This window comes from Bidens hawaiensis, unplaced genomic scaffold (assembly GCF_021521415.1).
Source record: "Bidens hawaiensis isolate Kalapana, Puna unplaced genomic scaffold, B.hawaiensis_p1.1 tig00026608_1, whole genome shotgun sequence".
NCBI classification, from domain to species: Eukaryota; Viridiplantae; Streptophyta; class Magnoliopsida; order Asterales; family Asteraceae; genus Bidens; species Bidens hawaiensis.
The window spans coordinates 251,942-277,605 of record NW_027494276.1 but is presented as its reverse complement, the minus strand read 5'-3'; the positions used below and the strand labels follow the sequence as shown (position 1 = coordinate 277,605).

General features: G+C 32.6%; 2 protein-coding genes across 2 annotated transcripts; one reads left to right on the top strand and one right to left on the bottom strand.

Moving 5' to 3' along the window:
- Positions 1 to 11,838: 11,838 nt before the first annotated feature.
- LOC143573687 (linoleate 13S-lipoxygenase 2-1, chloroplastic-like) lies at positions 11,839 to 20,162 on the top strand. Its single transcript, XM_077058497.1, has 8 exons — positions 11,839 to 12,220; positions 13,743 to 14,011; positions 14,797 to 15,043; positions 16,530 to 16,850; positions 17,412 to 17,497; positions 17,744 to 17,854; positions 18,697 to 19,004; positions 19,121 to 20,162. Exons 1-8 carry the CDS (start codon positions 11,839 to 11,841, stop codon positions 20,145 to 20,147), a joined length of 2,751 nt encoding a protein of 916 aa, XP_076914612.1. The 3' UTR covers positions 20,148 to 20,162.
- Positions 20,163 to 21,523: 1,361 nt separating this feature from the next.
- Positions 21,524 to 21,919, bottom strand: LOC143573674 (uncharacterized). Its single transcript, XM_077058487.1, has one exon. It carries the CDS (start codon positions 21,917 to 21,919, stop codon positions 21,524 to 21,526), a length of 396 nt encoding a protein of 131 aa, XP_076914602.1.
- Between the last annotated feature and the right edge of the window lie 3,745 nt (positions 21,920 to 25,664).

Below are 25,664 nucleotides of genomic sequence, written 5' to 3'. Positions count from 1 at the left end.
GTGTTTCCAGTTCGGTTGATAATAACAAACTGTGGAGGAGTACGACATACAGAGGATCTGATGGGGCAAGGAGCATACAGACTGTTCGTCTCGGAGAGGACAACCGTGGTGGAGTTTGGAGGATCAAGAATATGTTCAACAAGTCAAGAAAACATGGAAAAGATGCTTCAAAGGCTCGCCGATCATCCAAAATTGCGAGTTCTAATGATGAGTTTCAAAATAGACTTCTTTATGAGATTTACAAGAGCATGTCATCTACTCATGAACTATCTTGAAGTTAGACATCAAACCATGCTTGTTTTTATTTAAAAATTTTCGATCTACATTAAGATTATTATTTATCGATGTAATTTCATTCTCTTTTTTGTATATTACAATGAATTGAACTTGTTTAAAGGTGAACTGCAGATTGTATAGCTATAAATTTCATTTTAATTAAGTAGACAAGTGGTTAGAACTTAGAAGAACGAATATGATTCCTTGGATATTCTATAATTTCATCAGTATTAATTATTATTATTCTATTTTTCTATATTTTTTAACATCATTTTCGCTTTCTTGATCACTAACTTAGAACGCTTACATAATTAAGAAAACGCACGGTACCGATTGAATTACATGTGGTTGGTAATTATTTTGCATCAATGTGATTAATGGACGAGTGTCAAAACACAAAACCTCACATTTTCTTCTTCATTCTTTTGATTTATTTCAAGGTGTAACCAGTTTTGTATATAATTTTAGAGATAATTACATAGTCTGTGTGCTTTTGCATTAGTCACACACACTTAAGGTTCAGGTTATATTTGAGTTATATGACTTTAATTTGTAGCAAAGTTTGGAGTCTAATACTAAATTTCATTAAAAAAAAGCTCAATTAGATTTATGTAAAATGATTTAAATACTCATTAACGAAAAACTTAAAAACAATAGTGATAATTTATTCAATCACATGGACAAATGATTCTGATCCACCCATTGTTCTCTACTATTCGTCTACGACCTCACCTTTATCTTTAAAAATTCTTACTGCCAGGGGCGGATATAGGGGGATTGAGAGAGTGCCTGGGATACCCATATATTTTCACGGCGGAGCGTAAAATAGTGCAAAATTCAGTTTACTCAATCCGCATAATATTTGAGTTATTTCTTTGATTCTATTAAGCTAGAGAGAGTATCAATGTATAATATTGAAACTATAGGCCTTATAAGTGAGACATAGAAAACCCTGTAGTAACATTAGGCTACCTATTTGTAAATTCAAATTTCATAATTATTCAAAGTTAATATCAAGGCTCTGTTCTTATTTTAGTTATGGGCTTGCATCAGGCCCATATTGTATATGATTACAAAAACTTTTACTCCATGTTGATAGTTGATACCAAATTTATTGTCAACTGTCAAATGCATGAAATTACTTTTACATGCTGAAATTTCTTTCTTGGCTTCTTGTCTGAGAATCCTGTTATTCGTTTACAACACCATTTTCTCGTAAATATATATTCTTGTCGACTGTCAGTCGTCTTGCCACACCACTCAGTCTTCACACTAATAAGGCAGTCATCACCTTTAAAACTTTCTTTAAGAATGATAGAGATCACCGATACAATGTTTTTCTTATATGAAGAGATCAGCAATCTAAATCAGGTCACAATGAACAATGAAGGTAGGGGTGAACAACCGTACGTTTAAAATATTAATCCATGACGCACGTTCAACACTTCTTCTGTTGCTAAACTATGATCTTTCGTTTTGTGAATTGTGATGAAGAAGTTTAAGAATCTAGAGATCACTTAGAGATTTACCGTATTGGTTATGTCCGTTATTATTATTATGATTAAAGAATGCATGGAATGATATATAGCGCATTGCACACGTTGTGACCATGTATGCGTAAACATGTTCGTTTATATTTGTTCATTACCGTATATTTAATTAAATTTATATATTACAAATACTGATTAAGAACCAATATGATTTCAAGATTTTAGACACCTTGATTTGACACATTAACTTATTAACCCGTTACTTATTTTCAAATTTTTAATTTTTTTAAATCCGTAATTTGTTTGTTTACGTTTTTTAACAATGTTAACAAAAGAACACAAAAGAACAAAAATTTTATGTTCATCTAATGGACTAATGATAACCAATATTAATTACAAGTCGCATTTATGTTGATTCGGTTTATTTATAGGAAAATCAAAAAGTATTTATTTTGCTTAATTTTGTTTATTTAAATATTTAATTGTTATATTTAACATCGTTCTTATCTAATTCACCATGATTAATATTTGGGACCACAACCAATTACATCTACCAGGCAACCGGATTAATTATCATACAAATAAGTTAGCAAGTTTTTCCAATTTGTGATGCCTTTATGCATATATTTTATTTCTAATTTCTAAAATATATACATGCCAAAACGTCACATTTTGTTACGAAACGCAACAAATATTTGCGTTCTTTCGAAACCCGCCGCCCAAATTAAATATTAAATTATTAAAAATCCATTTTATAACTATTTAACACGGTTATAAAATAATATTGCATATAATTTAAAGTATTTGTTTTTTTTATTGTAATTGTTGTATACAATATAGGCTGTTAAATGAACTTAGCCTAATTGAATAGTTGCCACTCGCCATTTATAGTTTTTTTTAATGTAATGTTCTTATTTTTTTTTTATTAAAAATATTCAAATTTTCTACCAAATTTCCCATTATGGTTTGTTTACCAAATTTATGGCATGAAACCATATTTAGAATCAAGTTTAGTTTATGTGACTATGTGAGTAGTTAACAACGTAACCGAAATCATAAACATAGTTTCATAGTACATAAAGCTATGCCTCCTTGATTATATTATATACCTCCTTAATTGTGTTTCTAAAATTTACTCAGCACCGTTTCTAAAGATTACTATGTTGAGGTATAATGGTCGTGGCGGTTTTGGTTATGTGCAGTTGATCGACTGTAGTACATCTACAACCTTTCAACTCCAAAACCATATCAAGTCGTTATATACTTAGGACATGTATCACGAGTACCCATAATTGGTAGTACATGCATGTATGTGTCTTTATAACAGAGTGAATAGGTGATACAAGCGATGCACCGTACAAAACTACTTAACAATAATCATACCTCGATGGATCACAACCTTCAAGACTCGGCCGTACACATATTTAGTGACTAGTGAGATGCTTAAACAAATTAAGGATTAGGTGGATGAGACTAGTGATTAGTGAAGATAAATTTTACTTTCAAGGACAGGTACATGGGATTATCCTATTTTTTTTTCATATTGCACTCCTAGGCTGTTTTTTAGTGCATTAGGTAAAGAAAATATCACTCAAGTAACTTTTAATCACAAAAAGTTATACAAACTATCTATATAATTGTCTACCATGAAATCCTATGTGTCGTTCTCAGGTTGTTCCTCCCATTTTCTAGAGCCACCAGATTGCTTAATTTCTAAATAGAGGCTTCTCATGCATTTGACCCGAAATCGCGGGTATGGGTCTTACCAAACCCAGATAATCTTTAAATGGGTTATAACATTTCATTTATTTGTGAAATTCTTTCATAATAAAACAATAATTTTCGCGGGTCATGGGTATCACCAAACCCGGATAACCCTTAAACGGGTTATACCATCTCATTTATTTGTGAAATAACCCCTTAATCATCAAAGAATAATTTCCACGGGTTATGGGTTATAAGGATCTTATTTATTGGTAAATACTTTCATCCTCAAACCCTAATTTAACTTATCTATCTCCATCGTCGGTTAACTTTGGATACTACCCGACATCTTCAACTACATCAACGTCCCCTTTTTCATTAGACAAATATTTATGGTTATGTTTGTTCATTTAAAAAAATCAACGTGTTCGTGTATTTTTGTTCGTTAAAAATCTAAAAAACCTACACAACTCAATTGAAAATACCCAAATACAAAATATAATAACAAACTAATATATATGTATTAAATTAAAACAAACTACGTTAAAAAACAAAATAAATCATCATAAAATAACAAAACGATTAACAACAAAAACTTAAATAAACTCCCGTAACACGGGAGGATCAAACTAGTGGATATATATATCAGGATATGCCTGATACATGTGAGAATATAACGAGTGACTAATATATAGTAAACACAATTTATAATCATTTATGCTGTTAGACACAATTTTTTAATAGAATATGAGAAGATATTAATAAACCCGAATTTTGCCATTTGCCATATATCCTTTAGAATCTTAGATGTAAAAGAAAGTATTTACATGTCTTTGAATAGGCCTAATTAATTAAATTAGTATATTAATTATACTTCTTGTATTCCTTTTGACAAATACAATCATTGTTGCAATATCAAACAACAATTTATGAGACGTGACAGCGTAATGCGATTATATACATTTTTAAAAGTTATTATTGTAATATTGGTGAGCTTCTCTCTTGATGTGTTCCTGGATAAATTATGCTTTGAATGTCAAAATTAATATTGACGGTTGACATTTCATTTTAAAAAGACTCATTAGATATTAGGGGTTGTTTCAAGTGTTAAAAAAATCTGTTATTAGTTGTGAGAAAATTGATTAATGGCACATCAACATCTGATGTGTTTAGGTTATTTTTTAAAGCCTATATTATTTTAATTAATATTACTTTATGCGAACATTTATACGTCATAAATAACAAACAATTTCTAATCGATGCCAAAGTCATCAAAAGAAAAAAAAAAAAGCACACCTCAAAATTGTTTTGTCAAAGCTTAAATTAACCATAGCTTAAATGAGCTTGAGTTCAAGCTCGAAAACAAATTAATTATCACTTAAAAAAAATACTCAAGGCCTGAGTTTCATACACGAAACTAGCTATTAGACACAATCTATGATATTAACTTATCCATAACAAAAAACTACATAACGACAATGCCGTTATGACGTCTATTATTTATATATTGAGTTAAATGTTTTAAAAGTATATCTTAGCATGCCTTCTGAACGCCTAATCATAAACTTGCCCACACACTAGTATATGAGGGGTGGTGTAGTCGTGTAGAAATATACCCCCCGTTCCATTATAAGTGTCAAAGTTTGACTTTTCAAGTCTTTATTTTGTAACCTTGACCGCAAATATTTTTGTTCGTGTCATATAATACTTGATGAAAATTATATCAATGTAAAATACATTTAAAACCCAATCCATTCATATATTTTACATCAAGTATTATAACATAAAAAAAAATATTGTCGGTCAAAGTTAAACAATAAAGACTTGAAAGAACACTTATAATGGGACGGAGTGAGTAATATAAAGTTAATTCATCATCAACTAGAAATTGTTAAGATCCCTAGCTTATTAAAGTTCAAATCTCATAGTAGATAAAAATAAATATAATAATCTATTGTTCAAAATAAAAAAGTTCATACATCAACTACAGTTGCTTATATTTTCAGGTCAAATCTCAAGTATAATTAAAAATAAAACATCTACGGTATAACTAAATTTTTTTGACGTTGGAAGTAAATATACAAATAAAACAAGTTCCTAAGATATGTAATTTCATGTTAACACATGCGTGTGAGTTTAATAGAATGATAAGCTCTTAAAGCTTTATATTATTTAATATTTAGATTCAAATAAAGTTTAGGATTAACACAAAACATTTTTAACATACAAAATGTACAGAGTGAATACAAATTAATTTCACATTGTCACAGTTTTGTATTGTTAGAACAAAATACAAATAAAGTAATAATAATTATTATTACTTTATTTGTATTTTAGATAGCGTAATTTACTATCGAAAGATTTTGTACAAAATTCCTTAATTATAAGTATGTTTGTCAAGGTATTTGAATCTCGAACTAAAGCTTCAAACCAGAGTTAAAGTCTTTTAACGTTTTGCTCGAACTTTAAGCTTTTAAAAACTCTTAATTAAAATATCTAGTGAAACATTGTTACTTTGAGCGTAGCTTACATCGTAATTTTTAGTTACGTAAAAACATATTTTTCAAGGAATGTATGCTAAGTTGGCTTTATTCAATTTAAATGATTTTGTAATAATCATTTTGTAATTTACTATGCGAATAATAAAACATTTGCCAACTTGTGAATCACGTGGTTCACATATGTATCAGAATATTAACAGCAAAATCGTTGACACAGTGTATATCATATATAAGTTAAAATAATAGTCTAAGATGTATATATATATTTTTTTAATTGCGTTTACGTATTGATTGAAACAATTATTGCAGTTTGATTAAGATTAGAGTATAAGTTTAAAAATCCGGGAGTGAACATTATTTTTTTAAATTACTCAATCTATAATTTGATAAAGTTTAAAAAATAACAATTGTAATTTATGTTTAGTTTTTTGTAAGAATCATTACAAGAATATATACTTTGAAGGTCGATATCGTCTATCTTGTGTTTGGACTAAAACAAATATAATCCCGGACAATAATTAATGCCTAGATTACAGCTGCACAAAAAACCAAACCCGGAATGTCCGGTAAAATACCAAAAACTGGTATTTTAGTACTCGACCCTACCGTAGGATATGGATATGATATGCATTAATGTATTATAGTATCAAAACCTGTATCCGAAACCGAGTCCGATCTTTAGCCGATAATACCAAAATATGGGAACTGGTTCCATACCTGGAACCGAGTTTTCTACCCAAAACCGGCATTTTAAATACCCGATCTATACCTGAAAAAATTCGAAAAATACACAAAAAAGTGCAGTCACTTAAAGATCTCAATTTATACCCGAAAAAATAAGGGTTTTGTTATACCTAAAAATAGGGTATGACATACCCAGTTTTATACCCTACCCGAAACCAATGACACCGGGTATTTTTTTTCAAGCCAATAACAGCAGGAGCGAAGCTTCATTGAGGCCCGGGGTGGCCCCGGACCCCTTTTTTTTTGCGCAGTAGTGTAAATTTACCCGTTTTCGGCCAAAAATTTTTATACGTAGTGTAAGATTAGCATTTTCGGCCGAAAATTTGAGTCTGGCCTCCCTCATTTGTGAAATTTTGTATACATTTTGAGCCCCCCCCGGTGCCTCAGTCCAAGCTTCGCCACTGAATAACAGGTTCCATATCTGACCCGGTTATACCCGACCAGGTTATGACCCAATATCTGATTTCTCAATATCCGATCATACCCGAAACCATGTGTTGAAAATACCCTATTTGTACACCTCTAGCCTAGTCGATGTATATACATTGTAAGTTAGATAACTTCAATACAAAAATTATCAGATTTCGATCAAAAATGGCAATAGAAATTAAATTTCAATAAGAATTGTCACTTTCAGTTATGAATTAGGTCATAAAGGCATGGTTTAAGTCTTCAGGTAAAGCAATGTGAAACTAATGAAGGAGAAAGGAATACAGCCAAATAGCTTAATCAAGATTATTGTTCAAATAATGTATCATAGGGTTAGTTAAGATTTGCTATTAGAAGGATTTTAAAATAGAACTCATTTTAGGCATTTGTAAACTCATAAATGATCTCTTTCACCTTTAAAATTTAAGATGGTTTAGTTACTTTTGTTTTATTAAATACCAGTACGATTCATAAGCTGAAAGTTTATTTTGTTTTTATGAACATTTACCATATAGTCATAGCCAGATATATAAAGGATTGATTAGAAATTGAAATCCATCTACCATATCTAGAATTTAAAGTCACTGAATATAGTAGATTAAATAGATGTTGATTTTAGTAATTCAAACTTTGTTCCGTTGACCAGTGCTAAGACGAACTTTAAAAATATACCATAACAATCCCAAGTTACAAACTATTGGCCGGCAAGTCCAAAATATGAAAATTAAGATGATATAAAGAAAAATTAGTGCAAGTCCCCGGTGCGATGGTGGTCGATACAAGATCTGCACGAGGTCTAGGAGTGCCGGAATCCTTCTAGACTCGTTTATGGTGTTAGAGACGAAGAACACGAATAAACACAAACATACACACGAATGGGATAACACAGATTCGCATATCACTTTATATAATAATCAAACCGCATTACATACCGAACGAGAAAACAAATTACGGCCGACCCGAGGTGAGCTTTACCTCGGGTCTGTCCACGCGAATCTCACTTTCTGTTTTTCTCTATGCAACTAAACAACTGAACAACTGAACTACTAACCAGAAACCCTAAACATGACATATATATATATATATATATATAGATAACAACTTCGCGGGCTTGGGCTTCTAGGCGAAGTTGCTTAACTTCTCCAAGACAACTTCGCCTACGGCGAAGTTGTTCTAACTTCACCACTTCGCCTCAGTTGGTCGGAATTGCATAGCGGCGGTCACAAAATGCACCAACAGACTCCCCCTTGACCGTTGCTCTCAATTCTAACTAACACTAAAGATCATCTGTTACAAAACATGCACCAACAGACTTCCCCTTAACTGATGATCTTTTGTGTTCTTCTTCTGGTAGGACCCAATCTTCAGATATTGCACTGTGATCTTCAAGGTTGAACTTCACATATATATGCAACATCAATCCTGTCCTCAACCAGCAGTGTCTGAATCTGTCTTGTAGCTTCACAAATCTACCAATCACCTGACGTCTTTCATATCAGATCTCCCCTTCAGTGTAAGCCCCTCCAAATTATATCGATCGAGATCTTTGATCTGCATCCCGGTGCCTAATCAATCATCTCAACCATTCGGTTCGTAAGATAAGGTTCAATCTTCAACTACTCAATAGCAAATGATCAGTTTCATCACAAAACCACCTTGACAGAATCTAACACACATGCCCTGTAATAATCATCTAAAGCTTAACCAAGCCTCCATGATCTTTATTACCCGAGCATCTTCAATTTTGCAACCCCCTCTTTTCTTTGCAAAACATGCCCAAATAACCAAATATGTGTCAATTTCCAGCTTCAATTAATATCTCATTCACAACTTTAACTCCATATCCAAACGAGTCCATAAATTCATTTAAATGACTGACTCGTAGTTGTTCACATGTAAGACCAAGAGATACCAATTGTGACTCTTTGTCGGAAGAACGTTTTCGGCCTCATAATAATCGTATAAACCAGGTCATTCGGACGGAAACTCTAGGAAAAATATTATCACCAAATTTTTCCTAAATGATCCTCTTTTCATATAACTGACATATGAAAATTTTCGTTCAAGAAAATTTCCCGAAAATACTTTTTTTTTGGAATGTCATATCTTGAACGTCGGAGGAAAGGAAAACATATCGTTAATCTGACCAACGGGTGAACTTCACATAACTTCGCCTGTCAACTTCGCTTTCATTAAGTTCGCACCCAATAACTTCGCCTAGTTATAACTTCGCCATTCTTTAACTTCACATGATAACTTCGCCTAAACCCTATAACTTCGCCGACGACGTCTGCCCTAACCAAAAATCGATCTGAAACGTGCCAAAAATACCAAAACGCAGATATCGAACCATAGCATAAGAGCCTACGGATCTGATACCACTTGTAAGTCCCCGGTGCGATGGTGATCGATACGAGATCCGCACGAGGTCTAGGAGTGCGGAATCCTCCTAGACTCGTTTATGGTGTTAGAGACGAAGAACACGAATAAACACAAACATACACACGAATGGGATAACACATATCTGCAGATCGCTTTATATAATAATCAAAACGCATTACATACCGAACGAGAAAACAAATTACGACCGACCCGAGGTGAGCCCTACCTCGTGTCTGCCCACGCGACTCTCACTTTTTGTTTTTCTCTATGCAACTAAACAACTGAACAACTGAACTACTAACCAGAAACCCTAAACATGACACACATATATAGATAACAAATTCGCGGGCTTGGGCTTGGGCTTCTAGGCGAAGTTGCTTAACTTCTTCAAGACAACTTCGCCTACGGCGAAGTTGTTCTAACTTCACCACTTCGCCTCAGCTGGTCGGAATTGCATAGCGACGGTCACAAAATGCACCAACAGACTCCCCCTTGACCGTTGTTCACAATTCTAACTAACACTAAAGATCATCTGTTACAAAACATGCACCAACAATTAGAATTAAATCTAATCAGTGCGTTAAATAAGCAAAAATCCCCAAATTAAAGCATTAAGAAACCTATAACGGATTTAATCCAATTGGATGTTATAATCCCTCCTTCATCGAAATTAATTGACGCCTTTTGATCCATGTATGATTTGCAACATCAAACATTTACAAACTTCCCAATATTCCTTGAAGAACTATGAGAAAACATTAAGGGAAGCAAGGTTGACTTTCAAAGGTCAAAGCAACAAAAACACATGAATTGAGAGCACCAAACACAGATTGAAATGAGATTGAGGATTAATAACCATAAAGGAGAAGCTAAGGAAGATTTATATAGACTTGGTTGAGATTGAGGATTACAAAATCGTTCGAATTATAAGATCAACTTTATCACCAACCTTGAAGATATTTCAAAAATTAAATGATTTGACAGATAAACTTAAGGATTGAGATAATGAACAAGTTTAGAATAATGTTCACATACATAGCTATCATTTAATTAAGAAGATTTGCGAAGCAAATCGAAAATCGGATAAAAACAAGCCAAAAACGAAGTTCAAACACGAACCGACTGCATTGGCAAATGATCGCGCTACGCGGAGAGGATGTTCACCAACAAGTTTCGTTTTTGTCATTCATCAGCTCATGAATTTGTTTAAATGCAATTTTAGGACAAAATAAGTGAATTTAAGAATTGTTTTACATGTTTAAATGACATAACAATATAAAATGAATTAAACACAAAAATTATTAATAAATGCGAATTTTATTAATAATAGTCGATTGAAATTGCAAACCCGGATCAGGTAAATAAATACAAATTCAAACTTTGACGAGTGACATAATATATGAATAATGAGAAGCTTCTTTACATGAATTCTTAGTTTGGCTATTTGTGTTCAATTTCCACTCCATAACACTCTAATTAATTGATTTACAACATAATGAATTCAATTAGTATAGTATGTATCTAAAGGTCATTGGGTATATTCTAACCTCAACATAGGTTAAAATAGCATGTTACTTTAAAGTTGGATTAAACCACTTCTCATTTGTATTAAATTTGTTAAAAAGGGACATTGGATTATGCTTTTAACGAGTTAAAAAGCAAAAAACAATATATTAAACTAACAATTAATAGGGGTGAGATGAAGTTAAAAGGATTAAACCATTTCCTTTGGGTTTAGATGAACTAGTGAAAGAAAGAAAAATGAATAATATTGTGCTTATGTGGAGTTAAGATGAATTAGAGTAACCTTAAATGTTAGAACCTTTTGTTAGAGTATCCTTAAATCCCACAACTTTTTAACATGGTAATCCTCAAGTTTCATTTATTACATAGTTAGGCCACAACCTTTTAACATGGTAAGCCTTATGTCATTAAGATACACAAGCAACCCTCCATATTCTTAATAAGGTTCGAACTGAACCGAATCGATACCTATCAAGTTTCATCGCACCCCGATGCAACATGCTAAGCAAGTAGTTTAATATTAAATTATGCACTAACTAGTTTTGTAGACCAATTAGTTCAGGTAAAACTGGATTAGTAAATTTAAATCGAAGTTGGTCAACTTCAATAAATAGTAAATCATTTCATATAAAATAATAATTAGGTAAGTGTATCACAAAAAGAGTAAAGCTGCACACATTGGTTTCTTCATGGGTAGTTTGCATAACTTACATCTTTTTACACCTTCCGTCCCTGTTGTCTTCTATATAAGTATATCATATGCATGGTAACATATGCAAATCACAAACATGTTGAAACCTCAAGTCAACCACCTGCACCACCCAAAAATCCCGGCTCCGTCCTTACTTACGCAGGGAAAATCGTTTATTATAGCCCGAGAAGGTGTCGAAAACCCTACTTCATTTGTATCTCATAACAAGCTCTTATTTCCCATTAAACCATTATGTTCTCCACGGATCATGGGGAAATCAGCCAGCCAAATCAAAGCCGTAACCGGTGAAATCACTACTGGCACTACCATCAAAACCATGAGGCTCAAAGTCGTGGTTACGGTCCAGTTGACTATGGGTGGAGCCATGTCTAACCCTATAGTGAAAGTGCTTGATGGCTTCACTGATTTGATTGGGAAATCACTCCTTTTGGAGCTTGTTGCGTCCGAGACCGATCCTAGTAAGTGTGCACTACATAGCGGTAATATCTTTTATGTAATTTTTTTGAAAGAAATAATTAATGAAAATCCATCAGATGATTAGAACTTGCAAAGAACAAAGGTACAAAGATGAAATGGATTTTTTAAATAGAAACTATATTGAAGTTGATATATAGTTATGAGAACAGCATAAAAGCTTGCACCTAATGCATATAAATAATTACATGTACGTTGTGGAAGAAAATTAAAGACGATTAAAAATTGTTATAATTTAAAAGGACTTATATAAATGTATCGCAATAATCTACTTAAGATGATACATAGATCATATATGTATATGTATGTATTACTTATTTATTTTGAATTAAATACATATATAGTTAAATTATACTAGATGGTGAAGATTGCCGTGATATTAAAATCCAAAATGATATGGAGTTTAGCCTATTACAATGGGATAATATTATCTTTATTTGTTTAGCCCCTTCCAAAAGCCCTAGTTAAACATATGTTTTTCAAATATTTTTTATTTAAATGTTTAATAGACACTCAAGGAGAGAGATGATTACTCTAATTTTCATTTTTGTTGATTATTTAGGATTGAGTATTTTGGTCCATAAAATAAAATTGAATTGCCAATTGTTGCCCCTAGAGATCGAGTCAATCGTCATGTTTAAGATGAACTTATTTAATAAAATAATCAATATTATTATGTCAATCACTTTCACTATATATTTCAAAAAATGACCATCTCCCTTTAGTGGTCCCGTTGTAGTATATTATATACGGTCATTTTCATGCAAATAAAAAACACATAATTATGTAACTTTAAAAAATAGAACCGTGTGATGATAAACTTAAAGCACGTTAGCGAAAAACAATAGTAAATCATATAAATTTATAATCAAACATAAAAAGGTTACAACCAAATTTATTTAAATAATTATTTATTTTTACACATTGAAGAATGAAATAAAAACTTGACTTTTCTTAGCTAGAAATACATTTAAACTTTCATTTTTTATTCAATGGTTGTAATTAAAATGTAGATTAGTAAAAGGAAGAGAAATAATATGGGAAGTCATTTTTGCTTACTATTTTCAAGTTTACCCACACTTTTTAAACATTCAAAACTTTTAATACTACATTATTTAAAAAAAATTGCATTATAAAGTTGATTTTTGTGTTGAAATTTTTGTACTAAATTTTTTTTAGCTGATTTTCTTATAGATTCGTGTTGATATTTTTGTGTTGTATTTTGAGAGAACAAATGAGTGAGAGTTTGTGTTTTAGGGCAAAAATGTCCCACAAACTTAGTTAAGTGCCGCATGTTATTGAAAAAATCAATAAAAGTTAAGCATTTCTAGAGTAAAAACGTTTTAGCGAGATTAATGAAATAATTGATAAACTTCATTACCATCTTGCGAATTTTTCGCAAAATAGAATACGTGTAAATAACTTTTGTTATGGATTTATAACTAATTAAAATTGTAATAGCTAATTTATACTTTTTCTGTTTTTCATTCGGTCCGATTTTTTAAGAGACGGGATTAATGAAGGAAACAATAAAAGATTATGCACACCGAACCGGTCAACGAGCAAATGAGGCAACATATTTAGCAGAATTTGAAGTATCAGAGGATTTTGGTTCCATCGGGGCTATTAAAATAGAAAATGAACATCACAAGGAGGTATTTGTGAAATTTATTGTCATAGAAGGCTCCGCTATTGGCCCAATTACTGTCTCATGTAACTCATGGGTTCACTCAAAGTTCGACAATCCCGAGAAACGTATTTTCTTCGTTGACAAGGTTAGTAATTATTGATTATGGTTTAATCATTGAGAGAGATATTGTTTTTTCTTTTCGAACACTAATTTTGTAGTTAACAATGGATGATCATTTGTTTATTTTATTTGTGACAAATCATTGTTAAAACACAAATAGAAGTTAGTTAAAAGACATCAAATGAAAGAGACACGACCAATATAAAATTAATTAATTTATTACGAGTGACAAAGACATATCAACACAAGATGCGGATGGAAAGCATAGGTTAGATTAATGCGTTGACCATGCATACAACTTGAAATTATTTTCCAACTAAAATATATGTATGTTCTATTTTAAGAAAAGATACAGATAATAACAATTATAGTATTATACACTTAGTGTGTACATAAAAATATTAAAAAAAACAAATCTTGAAACATAAACATATTTCGTTATAAAAATATTTAAATATTTCATAAACATGTTATGTAAAAAAAAACAAATAGTTTGTTAATAAATACTACCTGTAATACAAAAATTAACAAAAAAAAAAATGGTTGAAACATAAAAATGAATATAACATATTTTAAAAGTTGCGGTGAAAGATTAAGGATGATGGTGTTTGTGAGTGGTGACGTTGAGATGACATAAAATGATAAAAAAAGGTATAATAGACGGTCTAACGCCATTACCCATTTCGATTCACCTCATTCTTCCATACTGCCCATATAACTAACTCTTTTTTGAAATGTCGACTTTCTTGCCCGCCTAAGTATTAATAAATCGAATAAAAAACTATCGATAACACCTTATTTTTTACACAGGTATCTTGCTTACCGTCAGAGACGTCCAGTGGCCTAAAGTCACTTCGAGAAAGCGAACTCGCCATTCTCCGCGGCGACAGCGTCCCCGATAAACCTCGAGAAAAAAATGATAGAATCTACGATTATGATGTATACAACGACCTCGGCGATCCGGACAAGGATCCCGAATTGGCTCGCCCAATTCTTGGCAACAAAGACTTCCCTCACCCTAGGCGTTGCAAAACCGGTCGACCTCGCACCAAATCAGGTATTCAAGGGTGCAAACGAGCCGAGCCGAGCCTCAAATTAAGCTCGTTTAGTTATCGAGCCCAACTCAAACCTAACATGATAAGCTATTATTATTATTATTATTATTATAAGTTTTTGACTATTTTGAACTTGTATACATTAATTTCAACCGTACAACTAAACTCGAGTCGAGCTTTGACTAATGTTTTCTTAAAAGTCAAAACATCTGCCTATACTAATAAAAGAAAATAATTCAGGACACATGGCATTCTAATGTTAACTCTCACTATCATAATTCCCGCAAAAATCACTTATCAAAGGAAAAAAAAAATCTTGATTTTAAATATAGTATTGATTATAAATTTAAACCGTATTAATTAGTCAATCTTCATTGAATGAATTATTTAATGTCATAAATTATATTATAAACATACTTAATATAAAAAAAATATTAATATAATTATTATGTGTCATAAATATATTTTTTTAAAATTGAAATGTATATATAAAAGAGTTTATGTTTAAAGAGTACATTAACATTCAATTTTTTGAGGCATCTTTATATTAAAGAAAACTATATATATATATATATTATTTTTATAAATATTCAGTTTTAAAAATTATAGACAAATTTGTCAATTTTTATATTTATTATAAGACTATTGTGAAAGTTGAACAATAGTGTATTTATAAGGACAACATGAAAGCTGTTTAAAAATGAAAATCTGATTTCTTTTTTGTCTATTGTCATGTATGGAATCTATAACATTTTTGTGAAAGACTTTAGTTACATCTTTCACATCGAAATGACTCATTCTTTTTTGTCTATTGTCATGTATGGAATCTATAACATTTAAAACTTTTAAATGTTGTTTTCAGTGATATTGCTTCATTATTGTATACTGCTGGTAAAACAACTCATTCTCGATTTAAAATTCAAATATATTTGATGATATAAAACGACTATATATGTAATACTCCCTCCGTCCATTTGAAAGTGTCCACATTTCCTTTTTAGTTTGTCCCATTACAAATGTTCACTTTCAAAATTTATTAACTAATTTCCAAGTTTACCCTTACACAAATCAATCATTCAAACTTTCTTAACTTTTTGTCTTTTTATATATATTAAGGGCGTTATAGTCATTTGTTAAAAGTACAATCATTCAAACTTTCTTAAACTTTGTGTTTTTCAAATTATGACACTTGTAGAGGGACGAAGGGAGTACATTTTTTACATAATATAAAGAGACTTAATTAATTTTTTTTATTTGTATTAAATTATTCATTATAATTTATACATTAATTTATCCCGTGTAATAGACGGGTTTCTAAAGCTAGTATAACAATAATTAAAAATGTTTATAAATTAATTATTCATTTGTAAACAATAAACGAGCCAACCCCGTGCTTAAATAAAAAAACTCATTAACAGTGCTCGAGTTTTATAACTCAAAACGAGCCGAGCTCAAATCTAGCGTGCACTAACAGAATTTCAAATGCAGACCCATTATCCGAAACAAGAAGCAGTGAAGTTTATGTGCCAAGAGATGAAGCATTTTCAGAAGTGAAGAACTTATCATTCAATGTGCAAACTATAAACTCGGTTTTGAAGGCGGTGATACCTTCGTTGGAGATGACGATGATCGACAAAAACCTCGGGTTCCCGTACTTTACGGCCATTGATTCTCTGTTCAATGAGGGTGTTAATTTACCACCAATTGACAGTGATGGGTTTTTGAAGAATGTTCTGCCTAGGCTTTTGAAGTCTATTGAAGATGTTCAGAATAATATTTTGTTGTTTGAGACTCCCTCTATAATTGACAGTAATTGCAGCTCTCACTCTTTTGTAGTTGCATTTAAATTTGGATGTCTGGAGTTTTGATATCCAAAAGTTTCGGATATCTGAAACTTGAATTCGGGTATTCAAACGGATATCCGAGTTTTTTTAAAAAAAATTATTAATTATTTAATAATATTTAAAACTAAGACTTTAAAAAGGGAAATTATTTCGGATATCTGAAACTCCGGATTTGGGACTCGGGTATCCAAATGGATGTCCAAATTTGGTAAAAATATTAATTGTTTAATCATATTTAAAAAACTAGTTAAGAATTTTAAAAAAAGATTATTTCGGATATACGAAATATCTGAAAAATATGCAGTTATAGTTAATATTTTTATTTAATAAAAAAACTAATTATGATAATTCGGATATCCGAAATAACATGAAATTTTCTTTTCTAAAATGGTTATCCGAATCTGAAAATTCAATAGGAATTTTCCGATATGAATTTCAGATAATTCGGGTTCGGTTTCAGATATTTTAACTTTCTGTTTGACTCTTTTTAGTCAGTTTCAAGATTTTACCTTTGTGTTGATTGCAGGAGATAAGTTTGGTTGGACCAGGGATGAAGAATTTGGTAGACAAACTGTTTCTGGTCTTAATCCTTTAAGTATAACCTTGGTCAAGGTACGGGCCAACTTGGGTCAACTCAAATTATACAGCGGGTCAATTTGAGTCTGTTACTCGTCAAAATGAGCATCTGTTATGAAACTTGCTAAATACTAACTTGGCCTGAACTTGTTTTGACCCGTTATCTAACTGGCCCGTTTTGTCGGGCTTCTTCCAGATCTTGATTCTTTCACTAGTTGTGTATATGTGATGATCAAGAAATGAAACTGTAGTCAATAAATGTAACAATTTGAAAGTTTGTAGGAATGGCCACTGAGAAGTAAACTTGACCCGGAAGTGTACGGTCCTCCTGAATCAGCAATAACCAAAGAGATTGTTGAGAGACAAATCAGAGGCTTTTGCACACTTGAGGAGGTATGAATTTAAAGGTGTGCATGCGTCAGTTTTGGACTCAAACCGAAGTTTCGGTTGTAGGAAACCGTATGGTTTTGGTTTTGCGTATGGGTTTGATTATGGGTCGGTTTTTGTTTTTACTTTAAAATTGAAGTGTTTGGGCCCGAAAAAAATTGGCCCAAAATAATGGACTTGGCCCGAAACTTTAGACCAAAAGTATTTGTTAATTACTTAATAATAAATTGGGTCTAAAAACCTTTGGCCTAAATAATGTATTTGGACCATAAATCGAATAACATATAAACAAGTTTCGGTGCCCTGGTTTGGTGCGTTTTTGGAACAAGGTATATAGGAACCATATAGTAATTTTTGGTTAAATAAAAAGAACCGTTCAGATTTGGTTTTTCGATTTTGCATATGGGTTCGGTTATTGGCCGGTTTTCAGTTTACATGTGGACTTGAAGTGTATGGGCCCTAAAAAATTGACCCAAAATAGTGGGACTTGGGCCTGAAACTTTTTAACAAAAGTATTTGTTAACTGCTTATTAGCAAATTTGGGCCTAAAAACTTAGTCCATAATAACGGACTTTTGCCCGAAACATTTGACCAAAAGTATTTGTTAACAGCTTAACAAATTTGGGCCTAAAACCTTCGGACCAAAATAATGAATTTGGACGATAAATGCAACAATAGTCCTTAAAACTATTTTTATGCGGTTTTGAAACGAGGTATAACTGAAACTGAACAATAACTTTTGGTTTTCAGAAAAAAAAATGTAAAAGAAACATCATTTATTTCACTTTTTTTATTTAACATGCACAACATCGTAAATTTTATAAAAAAATGTTTTGCATCATATGCAGGCAATAGAGAACAAGAAGCTGTTCATACTAGATTACCATGACATCTTCCTGCCATATGTGCACAAAGTTAGAGACTTGAAAAATATAAGGACCACTTTATATGGATCAAGAACATTAATGTACCTTACTCCAACCGGGACATTGAGGCCGCTAGCCATCGAGTTGACTCGTCCACCTGGCAATGACAAACCACAATGGAAACGCGTGTTCACCCCTTGTTGGGATGCAACCGGTATGTGGCTATGGAAGCTTGCTAAGGTCCATGTTCTTGCTCATGATAGCGGTTTTCATCAGCTCTATAGTCACTGGTAAGGATGACTCACCCTTTAATAAGGTTTTGGGTTGACTAACAGGACTGGTTTATTAAACGGGTCAACACCTGCCAACCTAACGTGATTGACACCCTTAATAAATATCTTTGCAGGATGAGAACACACTGCTGCACCGAGCCGTATATAATCGCAACCAACCGCCAGCTCAGCAAAATGCACCCGATACACAGCCTCTTACATCCTCATTTCCGTTACACCATGGAGATAAACGCTTTGGCCCGCGAAGCCCTCATAAACGCTGGTGGGATCATCGAGTCGTGTTTCTCACCCGGAAAGTACAGCATTGAGTTAAGCTCGGTTGCATACGGTCAACTTTGGCGGTTTGACCAGGAAGCGTTACCAGCTGACCTTATTGCCCGAGGCATGGCTGTCGAAGACCCGGACTCACCACACGGGTTAAAACTATCCATCGAAGATTACCCGTATGCAAATGATGGTTTAGTCCTTTGGGATATTATCAAAGAGTGGGTTACTAATTATGTGACACATTACTATCCGGACTCGAGCCTAGTACAATCCGATACCGAACTTCAAGCATGGTGGACCGAGATTCGAACCGTGGGCCATGCGGATAAAAAAGACGAGCCGTGGTGGCCCGTGTTGAAAGCCCCAAAAGATCTTATCGGGATACTCACAACGATAATATGGGTTGTCACGGGCCACCATGCAGCGGTCAACTTCGGGCAATATGACTACGCGGGCTACATTCCTAACCGAACCACTATAGCCCGCGTAAAAATGCCGTGTGAGGACCCGACGGATGATGAATGGGAAGCGTTTAAACATAGGCCCGAAGACGAACTTTTGTCCGCGTTTCCATCTCAAATACAAGCGTCGCAAGTAATGGCGGTTTTGGACGTGTTGTCGAATCATTCGCCCGATGAGGAGTATATCGGGGCGAAGATTGAGCCGGTTTTTGAAGTGGATCCGATAATTAAAGGCGCTTATGAAGTGTTTGCTGGGAGGTTAAAGGAGTTGGAAGGGATTATTGATGGGAGGAATGCTGATGAGAGTAGGAAGAATAGGAATGGTGTCGGGGTTGTACCGTACAACCTTTTGAAGCCTTACTCGGAACCCGGTGTGACGGGTATGGGCGTTCCGAATAGTATTTCTATCTAAATGGGTGTGAACGGTTTTTTTTACTGGTTCACTAGTCAAACCGATTTAATAATAAAATGATGTAATAAATAAGTTAAAATAAAAGTTATGTGTAATTATTATTTAAAATAAATAAAAAACCGAAACTGCTTTGTCTTTAATGTTGATTTACAATTTTAATAAAATATAAAGCTTAGAATACTATTATTATTATTATTATTATAAGTGAGATTTTTTAAAACTTGAAATCATAGAAGCTATTTAAATTGGTAATGTGACACGTTTCTGATCCGACTAGTTTGGTTATGAAAATAGTGGTAGGTACGAAAAGTATATAAGAATGACATCACCAATAACAATACAATAATTAGAGTAACTTAAAAGAGAAGAAGTCACAATTCAAATTTTAAACTTAAATGCTTTTATATGTTCTATGTTTATATGCATTAACAATCTTAAATCACCAATGAACATGTCGAGCGAGCAACCTTCGTCTCTTATTCAATATGGAAATTTAAACGAGTCCGCTTTAAACTTAATTGTATCAGGTATTTAACAAGCTAATATACGCGTGACCGAGTTAATGAGAAATTATCTTTCTTTAAATAAGAATGACATCACCAATGAACGTGTCAAGTGAGCTGCGTTCATTTCGTATTCAAGTTGGAAACTTTTTCGAGCCCGCTTCAAACTGAATTTTATCAGATATTTAAAAAGCTAATATACACACGACCTACGAGTTGATTGTGAAATCTTTTTTTAACCAAGATTTTAAAAATGCAAATTTGGGATATGCAAATCAACCAAGGTGGTATCTGAATCACCAAACAGCAACAAATGTTGGATCAATGAATATTTACACAGCAACATTGGAAAATGACTGTTACACCCTCAAAAACAACACAAGCGACATTACATAAAACTTATGGCCCTACAAAAAGATGATCAAACAAACACAACACCAGTACCCTACATTATATGACTATATGCTGTCATCTGCATATATCACCAACCTCTCATGAAATCAAATACACAATCATTGTAATTGATCTCATCACAAAAGTGTTTTTAAAGTCTGCAATTTTTTTTAAAATCTTGCTAGTCTATGGTCATGGGTATTTTAGTAATTTCACAAATGATCAGCATCCCGAGTTTCATGTAACATGTTTGCATATCAAGCAGAAGATTATACTAAAACTAAATTAACAACATGAATAATTAGCTGAAAACAGGACAAAACGAACAAAGACATTTAGAATACGATCTATGCAACCGATATGATGCAAAAATTTTAGTTATAGAGTCTGCAATTACCGTTCAATCATACCATAAACTACTTACCAAAAAACAAACAAAATAGATACCAAATTCCAAAATGAGACTGAGATTTACTAATTTCATTTGCATTCAACCCCAGCTTCAGCTGCACGACGCGGCTTACTTTTCCTCCTACTTCCAACATGTCGAAAACCGTTAACCTGAGGCAACTCACTCGTGTTTGACCGAGTTCCAACTTCACTTTCCTCTTTGACCACATCGCCCTCGTCTTTTGACTGCTTGCTTCGTTTTCTCTTCTTTCCATTCTCGGTTACCTTCACATCTTTGTCTGATGCAACATCATTTGATTTGGTGTTTGTTTCATCTTCAATCTTTTCAATATCTTCTTCGGTTTCATCCGCGGATGGTTTTAGAGGCCTGCCTCTTTTCTTCTGGGCGGGAATTCGTTCTTCTTCACCGCTTCCGGTATCATCATTGCTAGTCAAAGTGAACTTCTTAGACTTTCCTCTACCCATGCTTACAGAAATCAAGATTCAAGATACACAGAAGCTGTTCTGTCAAATCAATTGAAAAAGATTCAGTTTTTATCAAGAACAAACAAAATATTCAGTTTTTATCAAGAATAAACATGAAAGATTCAATCTTTATCAAGTAATACATAAAAGATTCAAGTTTTATCAAGAACAAACATGAAAGATTCAATTCTTATAGAGAATAAACATGGAAGATTCAGTTTTTATCAAGAACAAACATGAAAGATTCAATTTTTATCGAGAACAAACACAAAATCTTCAAATCCAAATCATGGGTATGCAACTAAGCTTGAAACAGAATCATTGCAAAAGTGTAAACCCTAGAACAAGTAAAGAATAGAACTGCATGAGTTGATTAAAGATAAAGGAAGGGTAGAACAATCAAAAGAATAAAGCTTAACCAACTCAAAGTATCCAAATCAGGTTCAAGAAACAGAACCTATTATGCCAAATCAAATGAAGAAGATAAACATAATATATTAAAATCCAAATCATGAGTATGCAACTAAAGTTGAAACAAAATCATTTCAAAGTGTAAACCCTAGAAAAAGTAAAGCATAGAAATGCACGAGTTGATTAAAGATCAAGGAAGGGTAAAACAGTCAAAGAATAAAGCTTAACAAACTCAAAAGTATTCAAATCAAGATTCAAGAAACACAGAAGCTGTTCTACCAAATCAAATGAAAAAGATTCAATTTTTATCAACAACAAACTTGATATATCCAAATCCAAATCATGGGTATGCCAGTAAACTTGAAACAAAATCATATAAACCCTAAAAAAATAAAAAAATGCATGAGTGGATTAAAGATCAGGGAAGAACAAAACAGTCAAAATATAAACCTTAAAAATCTCAAAACCTTCAAATCCAAAAGAGTATGCACCAAAATTTGAAAATAAAATCATTTCAGAACAGCATATGCAGAACCAACTATATAATAACATAAAACCTAAAAAACAAGAAATGCATGAGTTGTTTAAAGATTTTGGAAGATATAAGAAAAGGGTTTTGTTTTAACTTGATTAAAAAGACAAGATCTTGGCTTACATTACAAGATAAATGTAGAATCTTGAAAAATGACCACAAAAACAAAACCAAATTAAAAGAAAGAAACTAAAACTAACCATGTGAGAATCAATCAATCTATCAAGTATAAAAGCATCTTAATGTCTTGAACATGTATGGTTGTTGAAATAGTTTTTAAAAAAAAGATAGTGAATTTAAGCAAGATACACAAAACCTTGATGAAGATAGATAGTGATTTGGGGATAGAATGAATGAGGTGAAGTGGTCCCAAGGCAAGAGGGGATGGGCAGATACAGTAAGTAGATAATCAGATATGGAAGAAGATGATTAGAGAGAGAGATGAGAGAGATTATAATGTTGAAATGGGCATAGTGTAGTGTAGTGTAGTGTAGTGTAGTGTGTATCTTAATAGGGGTCTGAATTCTGAAGAGTGAAGGGTGGATATAGTGAAGGGGTCTGAAATAATAAAGTATTATTTTCATAAATGTGATCCCTTCTATTCTATGTCTAGATTTAATATGACATCATTTTAAGTTATGTTTAATTTATAAAGAAAAAGGTGTGACTTTGCTATTTGGGTGAATTTTTAAAAACTGTCTATTTATTGTTTGAAAAGTAAATAAATATTTTAAAAACTTACCCAAACTCCTGATAAAAAATTAAACTTATCTGCTTATACTAATTTATACATATAGTTAGATATGATGTAGTGAGCGACATAGAGATGCATAAAGCTCTAATATCGTTGGGAACACCATCCCATGAAGCGATTTGGGATTCAAAATCAGCGCTTTGTATAAAATGCGTCAAAATTTTGAGACTGTGGTCATTATTCATGAGAAACAATAGAATTAAAGGAGGGGGCGTTTCTCCCTCCATCCTCTACGTTTGGCCTTATAATACACTAGTCTTAAATTTAATTATTTTTATTTACGGATTCAGTAAGGTTTGGTACTTAATTGCTTAAATTTTGAATTTGCATGTTTATTTGGTGTTTTGAACAATTTTGACGGGAACCAAAGAAGCAACGACGTGGTAGAATCAATATTGGACATGTTGAGAAACCAAGAATCATAAGAGACAATACTGTATGTAAAACATGATACCGACTTCATGAGAAAGAGTAGAAGTAGCTCGGAAAAACAGTTGTGATACAAACGTATTATATGATACGGGTCGTCTACATGTAAGCTAAGGAACTCGAATTTTGGGCTATTTAGTTCAACTTGACGGCAGAGTTAGGAGTTTGACATTTAGATCTTCTAACCCACTGTTAGATAAGGATGACAATGAGTCGGGTTTGAGACGTGCTTATGTCATACCAATTAGTTATAACGATTATGGTTTAATAGGATCCCTAATTAAACACTATCAATTTTAGTATAATTCGTAGTTGAGGCATTACATCAAATACCTGTATGTATAATAAACCTTGAAACACATAGATTTATCAATTTTTATCATTCTAACTCATTCCAACTACCCCAATTTAATCATAATAGAGTCAGTCAAACTACATTCACAATGTTATGGATGATTAGAATGTGTGTTGGGTGGGGGGGGGGGGGGGCTTTATCGCCCCTTCACGTCATCGTCATGTAGGAAACGGGGCTTTAATGCCTCTCTTCATAAAGTCTCGTTGTGGTTTAAAGCCCTTTATCACACACACACACACACATATATATGTGTGTGTGTGTGTGTGTGTGAGTGAGAGAGAAGGGGGAGGGGAGTGTGTATGTAAAAAGCACCATGGCCCCCACCTCCTCCCCTTAGATTGTCCAGTGTGGACCCTTCCCGTTGTGGTTTAAAGCCAATTTACCATGTGTTATATATATATATATATATATATATATATATATATATATGGGTGGGTTATTGTACAATAATCAGTTATCATACATTAGGTACGTGAACGTTGATTTAATTTTTACGCGGTGGCATAATCGTAAATAACCTAAATCTAATTATACAATCTAATTCATCAATTGATTCATCAGACGTCCATCCATATCAATATAATTCAATCGTACGTCGATCCATAACAAACTAATCTACAGATTGACATCAAACTAAATTGAGTTATCTAAACCTAAAAAATGTTCGTTACCTGCGAATAAACTTCAAACACAATGGGTCAATTTTTTTTGCAATTAAACAAACGATTGTTGTTTGTTCTTCAATTTTTCGCCTAATCATACAAATTTGAGCCTTCAATTTTACAGTTGCAACTTATTTTGGATGTTAAACAAAAACTGAAGACACTGTACATTTAAACGTTCTGACAAAAAACGAACACCTTTAAACGTTCAAGTTTAGAAGTTCTGTACCAAAACTTTAGAAGTTCTAACAAAAACATCAATTGATTACGGAATTGCAGAAATAACGCACTCAATCGAGCTCTGATTAGGATTCAAAATATTATGTTTACACTTTCTGAAACAAAACTGAAAACCTTTAAACGTTCTGGCCAAAAACGAATATCTTTAAACGTTCTAATACGTTCACAGATGTTCTGGGTGTCCAAAAAAAATGAACATCTTTAAACAATCTAATACGTTCTAAGAAGTTCAGGTTGTTTAAAAAAGTTTAAAAGTTTTGATAAAGTTTAGAAGTTCTAAGAAGTTCTGGGTGTTTAAAATGGCTTAGAAGTTCTGATAAAAAGTTTAGAAGTTCTAAGAAGTTCTGGGTGTTCAGAACTTC

Coding starts and splice junctions, on each gene's coding strand:
- LOC143573687 (XM_077058497.1), top strand. CDS start 11,839: ATGTTGAAACCTCAAGTCAACCACCTGCACCACCCAAAAATCCCGGCT. Junction 12,221..13,742: donor TGCGTCCGAGACCGATCCTA/GTAAGTGTGCAC, acceptor CGATTTTTTAAG/AGACGGGATTAATGAAGGAA. Junction 16,851..17,411: donor GACTCCCTCTATAATTGACA/GTAATTGCAGCT, acceptor TGTTGATTGCAG/GAGATAAGTTTGGTTGGACC.
- LOC143573674 (XM_077058487.1), bottom strand. CDS start 21,919: ATGGGTAGAGGAAAGTCTAAGAAGTTCACTTTGACTAGCAATGATGAT.